The following is a 6,334-nucleotide window of genomic DNA, read 5'->3' as shown; positions in this document are numbered from 1 at the left end:
AAGAAGTTCCTAAACTACTTATGGTATAGGAAAGAACTCTCTCTGCCTGAGGCAAACTCAAGATTCAAGCTTTACTTTTGAAGGATAGACTCTCATAATAGAAACCTTTATCCTCAGCAGTTTCTTGCTTGCTGAGCAAGAGGTGCTTAAATAAAACAAAATTATCCTTGTGTCTTAATATCTTGTGCAATCACCAATGAAAATTGACCATTTACACGACCACTTTAAGTAAGGATATTTAATTATTTCCCAAGTGTACTTTTGCATTTCTTTAAAGTATGGGGCAAAAGTCCTGAGAGCACTGACCAAAATAAAATTTCTCCTGGTTCTCTAGAACTGGGAACTACTGGCCTCTGACCATGCAGGCTCTACGTTTTCCTCCTACACAGTGTATTGAATGAAATCCCTTAGACTATCTCCGCAGCCTAGAAAAGAGATTATGACTCCAGAGTTTGGTTTTGTCAAAAGCAATGAAGAGGGAGCATATCTGCTCCCTTCTTCCTTTCCTCGAGAAGAAGTGAAAAGATTTCTTCAAGATTTATCTAAAAGTCTGTTCACTCAAGTCTGGAAGCCTTGTGCCTGTGCGTCCCCTGAATGGAAAGATGCTCCGGAGGTGGTGGCTAGGGGTGGTGCCATCCATATCGATCCACTCCCATCTAATTAGCGAACTAATCCCCCACTTCCATACCTAACACACAACCAAGTCTTCCTTGCCGTGTGTCCAACCCGCTTGAGTTTTTACTCTGGCATTATTATTGATATACACAACCTCTGTAGGGCAGAAGTGAATGTGTGTGTGTGTGTGTGTGTGTGTGTGTGTGTGTGTGTGTGGTGTGGTGTGGTGTGGTGTGGTGTGGTGTGGTGTGGTGATGCTCTCAGTAGTTGAGGGCCTGGTAGAGGTGAAGCAGTCTCCCCAGTGGTGTGCGTTCCGTTCCCTTCCTAAATTGCTGCTCAGCCCAACAGGATTCTTTTCCGGGAGGAAAGAAGGGGCTGAGTAGGAGAGCGCTGTCTCTTTGACTGTTAAGAAAGGCAGACCCAAGTATCTGATCTCTGGGAAAAGCACTAGTCTGGAGCTCTATAATTTATTCACTATTTGGTCTCTTCTGAAGAAAGTCCGATGTGGTCTAGAACAAACTGGAAGGCTCAGATCTGGGAGGGCAGTGGGGAACAATTCTGGCGGGCTCAGGTGATAATCCAAACTTCATCCCAGCATCAAATCCCTCTCTTCTACTAGGTCCGTAAGCACAGGAGAAAGTCATTTCACTTTTCCATTCTGTAGATTGATTGAAAAGCAGCATTTACCTTCTCTCACTCCTCCTCTTTTACTCCCCCCACGATCCCTCCCTGCTTTCATTCCCTCCTCTTCCTCTCTCCCCACCCACCCTACCGACACCCCACAAGAAATCAGGGGGGTGAGGAGTTGGGGGGAGGGAAGGAGAGAGAAAAAATGTCTCGGGTCCCGTCTCTCCCTCTCTCTTCTTTTAAGACTTAAAAATCCTGACAAGTGAAACTTAAAGGTGTTTACCTTGTCATCAGCATGTAAGCTAATTATCTCGGGCAAGATGTAGGCTTCTATTGTCTTGAAGCTTTAGTGCCTACGCCCCGCCTCTGGTGGCTGCCTAAAACCTGGCGCCTGGCTAAAACAAACGGAAGGCAGCCCCTGAGCCTCCACTCAATCCAATTAAGGCGGACTTGGTCCACTCCGTTACGTGTACATCCAACAAGATCGGCGTTAAGGTAACACCAGAATATTTGGCAAAGGGAGGGGGAAAAAGCAGCGAGGCTTTGCCTTCCCCCCTCTCCTTTTTTTTTCCTCCTCTTCCTTCCTCCTCTAGCTGCCGCCGAATCATGTCGATGAGTCCAAAGCACACGACTCCTTTCTCTGTGTCTGACATCTTGAGTCCCCTGGAGGAAAGCTACAAGAAAGTGGGCATGGAGGGGAGTAACCTCGGGGCTCCGCTAGCGGCATACAGACAGAGTCAGGTAGCCCAACCGACTATGCAGCAGCATCCGATGGGTCACAACGGGACCGTGACTGCCGCCTACCATATGACTGCTGCTGGGGTCCCCCAGCTCTCGCACACCGCTATGGGGGGCTACTGCAACGGCAACCTCAGCAACATGAGCGAGCTGCCTCCCTACCAGGAGACCATGAGGAACAGCGCCTCGGCCACAGGCTGGTATGGGGCCAACGCGGACCCACGCTTCCCATCCAGTAAGTGTTACCCCACGAGCGGGCAATAGCGAAGGGAGTGGGAGAGTGCGGGGGAGGGGGACCTTGGTTCGCTGAGGGGACCTCCGGGCAGCGGCGTAAAGGAGTAGGAGTGCAGGGAAGTTAGGGGTCCTCCTTCTTCTACCTATATGCCAAGGGTAGCAGAGAAGAGAAGGGGTAACAGATTCTTGGGTGTCCCGAACACTCCCAATGGAAAATCTTCCTTTATTTTCTCCCTCTTCTCCATACCCTCCCTACCCTTCTCAAAACCTTTTTTTGTTGAGGTTTAAGAGAAGGAGAGACGAGGAAGAATAAGTCCTTACATAGTGAAATGTTTTCTGTGGAAATGAAGCAAGTTGATGAGGGGGTGGGGGGCTGGTGGTAAACGAGTGGCATCGGGAGCTACAATCGCGGCCTGGCCTGGGATTGTGGAAAAAGCGACAAGGGGGGAGGGGGTTAGCCTAGGGTAGAATGCACAGGATCCTCTTACTCCAGTTACTAAGGAAGTAATTGAAGAAAGGAGATAAAAAATGCTGAGAGCAAAGAAATTAGCAAAGTCCTTTGCTCTGGAGAGTAGGAGACTTCTTGAAGGCGATTTTGCCTTCAGTCAATGGGCTAAGGGGTTTGAGGGTTGACTGGGTGAGGAGGCATGCAGAATATGGGGCGGGGGGGGGGTAGGAATTAGATCTGTTTTAGTCTAAGGCTTTCAACCCCGCAATTCTAGGCTTCTGATTTTCCCTCAAAAACGAAGCCCTTCCTTTCTTAAGACCTTCAGCCTCCTCTCTAAAATATCCTTTTGAAATGAGTTCAATTGGGGATTGTTCCAAGTTTTTCCAAGGGAACTAAGACTTTGCAGAAGCGATTAAATTGGAATATATATTGTCCAGAAAGCGGGAAATCTGAATTCCCACTCTGTGGACTGCAGCTAGGACTGCTTCTAGGATTCCCACCGAAGTCTCTCGAGGGTTAGACTGCATCACTGAGTCTTTTAGACCAAAAGAGAAAGTACTTTTTTGCTTTAAACATTTTTAAATAATGAAAATCCAGAGCCTTCCTTTCACTTGCCCAGTAGACCCCCTGAGTTGGTGAACAGTATGCCTGGACGGGGCGGTCGGGGCCTAGAGGGGTGGGGTGTGGAGCTGTAGTTAAGGGGACCTGAGGCGGAAATGTCGCCAAGGTCCCCAGCCCGACCCATATGCTGTTGTCACCTTACAGTCTCCCGCTTCATGGGCCCCACAAGCGGCATGAACATGAGCGGCATGGGAGGCCTGGGCCCTCTGGGGGACGTGAGCAAGAACATAGCTCCACTGCAGAGCGCGCCGAGGCGAAAGCGCCGGGTCCTCTTCTCCCAGGCGCAGGTGTACGAACTGGAGCGGCGCTTCAAGCAGCAAAAGTACCTGTCGGCTCCTGAGAGAGAACACCTGGCCAGCATGATCCACCTTACACCAACGCAAGTTAAAATCTGGTTCCAAAACCACCGCTACAAAATGAAGCGGCAGGCCAAGGACAAGGCCGCCCAACAGCAGATGCAGCAGGACAGCGGCTCCTGCCAACAACAGCAGCAGTCCCCGCGGAGAGTGGCAGTGCCGGTCTTGGTCAAGGATGGCAAGCCATGCCAGGCGGGCTCTAACGCCCCCAGTGCTGCTGGCCTCCAAGGCCACCAGCAGCAGGGGTCCGCGGCTGCGGCCATTACTGTGTCCAGCAACGGCACCAGCCTAAGCCAGCACCCGAACCACCAGTCTAGCAGCGCTGGCCAGTCCCCGGATCTGGCCCAGCACTCCGCCAGTCCTTCGTCCCTCCAAAGCCAAGTGTCCAGCTTGTCCCACCTGAACTCTTCGAGCTCGGACTATGGCGCTGCCATGTCCTGTTCTACCTTGCTTTACGGTAGGACCTGGTGAAAAGATTTCATACCAAAAACAAATGAGTCCTCCCCACCCACCCCACTCCACTTTCCACATCTCCCCATCACAGCACACACAGATAAGAATCAACTCAGCTGCTCCCACTTTATGTTTCAACTTTTCTTAATAGTCTTTCTCCTTTTAAACAAAAGAAACAAAACAAAAACCAAACTGCTGGACGTCTTTCCTTTCTGTGGTTTTTAATTTCGTGCGTTTTAATAGAAGCAAAAAAAGTGAATTTAAGGTTTCTTTAAGGAATCTTTAAACAGAAAGAGACGGACAGAAAAAGAAATACTTTGGGGGTTTCTCTTAGGTGATGAAAATGGGTTTAGAACGTCTGAATGGGACTTTTCCGAGAGGGCCATGGTGACTTTAGACTTTAAAAGTATATGTGTATGTGTATATGTACACACACACACACATTTACATAATATACATTACATGTATATATAAACTTATATACACATTGTATATGGGTATATACACAATACTCATACACATTCAAACATACATACACATACATATACACATACACACACATACTAGGAAACAACTTTCACCCATACACATTGTCAGCTAAGTAGACTCGAATGTAAATTCATGGATTTCGGAAGTGGGGAATCTGGGGAAAGAGGAAAGGCGCTTTTACCAAACCCACTCATCACAGAAACAAAGGAGGCACAAGGCATCCCAGGCTTCAATCCCTGTCTCCTGCCCCCTCCCCAAATTTGGCTGCTCAAGGCAAAGGAAACATTTTCACTGGCCTTGACATATTTTTTTTTCTTACCTTTGATGTGAACCTGTAGCTGTATAATGCTGTCAAAAGTTGGACTAAACATTTAGTTTTTAGTATCTGTATATTTTGTTGTAAAAAGGAAATTCTGCAACTTTCCCCTATCTACTCACCCCTTCACATTTTTTATGGACATTGACAGATCCGTGTATATTATTTGGCAGTTTGGTATTTGCGAAGTCAGTCTTTTTTTTCTGTTGTAACTTATGTAGATATTTGGATTAAATATAGTTCCTAAGAAGCTTCTAATAAATTATACAAATTAAAAAGATTCTTTTTTTTTCTTCTATTAGTTTTAGTGGTTGTGGGAGTTTGGTGGGACTGAGGGAGGGGCATATCACCACTCCCTTAGGAAAATTAGACTTGTTTTAGAGTCTCTCTAGAGAAGGGATTCACTCTTCCAGAGCTGCTGGGGAAGAACCAAATCTATTCAGATGGAAACCGAAGCTTTTTCTCAGCCTACTGAAAATAATTGTGGCTCCTCTTAGGAGGCAGATATCCTGAGGAGTGGAAAAGAAAATGTATTTGTAGAAAATATAAAAGAGATCAAGTGAAGAATATATTTTTAAAATCTCTTGGATTTTAGAAATAAAATCTCCTATTTGCTATATAAAATATTGAGAAAATTCTTAATTCTGCCACTGGAGATATCATTTTAATCATCCTGAAAATGACATTTTAAATGAATTTGTTGTGCTCAGAATTTAAATCCTTTATGTTTTTTTTTCCTTTCTTGTAGTGCATTTTGAATTAGAAATGTATGTATATGTATGTTTTAAATGATGGGGAGGGTGGAAGAGACAATTTAATTTGTGCCCTTAAAAGAGTTATTTCTGCGACTGAAAGAGAGGTACTGACTGCAGTTTCACAGAGAAGGTTTCTTTGTGGATTGTTTTCTTTGCAGGCGGTTTTTAGCTGAATCACTAGGATGAGGAGAGGAGTCATGTGAGATAAGGGGTTGCAGGACTGTGAGGACAAGGCTGGAGTAGTTCTCAGAATGGAGGCTATAGGTTGTCTGATGTTTAGGGCTTTATTCAACTCGTATCCAACTAGGGAATTCTAAATCCTTTCTGTAAAGAATCGTTAGCATTACTCTGTAGACTAGAATATCTTCCATCCCCTTCCATCCTTTCCTTCTCAAATCTTCTTTTTCTCTCAATTTTCTTGTATTTTCTTCACCTTTTCTCTTTTCTAGAAAGAGAAGCAATATAGCCTCAAGGGCAGGTTGAGTTAAAGAACTTTTAGGGAATTCAAAATATGAGAATATTAAATCTAACCTCTCACAAATCTTCCTATTCTATCCCACCCTCCAAAAACAAATAAACAAAAACACTCAAATGGCTAATGGGGAAGTGCCTGAAAGAACTGAAGTGGGAAGTCTCTTAAACATCATTTTTTTTTTCTTGTTAAAGGAACAGGTTAAATTAT

At 45.5% G+C, this 6,334-nt stretch overlaps 1 protein-coding gene across 1 annotated transcript; it reads left to right on the top strand.

Annotated features, from left to right (window-relative positions):
- Positions 1–1,845: 1,845 nt before the first annotated feature.
- On the top strand, positions 1,846–4,110 carry NKX2-1 (NK2 homeobox 1). The gene is made up of 2 exons (XM_044661960.1): positions 1,846–2,215; positions 3,428–4,110. Exons 1-2 carry the CDS (start codon positions 1,849–1,851, stop codon positions 4,108–4,110), a joined length of 1,050 nt encoding a protein of 349 aa, XP_044517895.1. The 5' UTR covers positions 1,846–1,848.
- The last annotated feature ends 2,224 nt before the right edge of the window (positions 4,111–6,334 follow it).

This window comes from Gracilinanus agilis, chromosome 2 (assembly GCF_016433145.1).
Source record: "Gracilinanus agilis isolate LMUSP501 chromosome 2, AgileGrace, whole genome shotgun sequence".
NCBI lineage: Eukaryota > Metazoa > Chordata > Mammalia > Didelphimorphia > Didelphidae > Gracilinanus > Gracilinanus agilis.
This window is presented reverse-complemented; position numbering and strand designations above follow the sequence as displayed.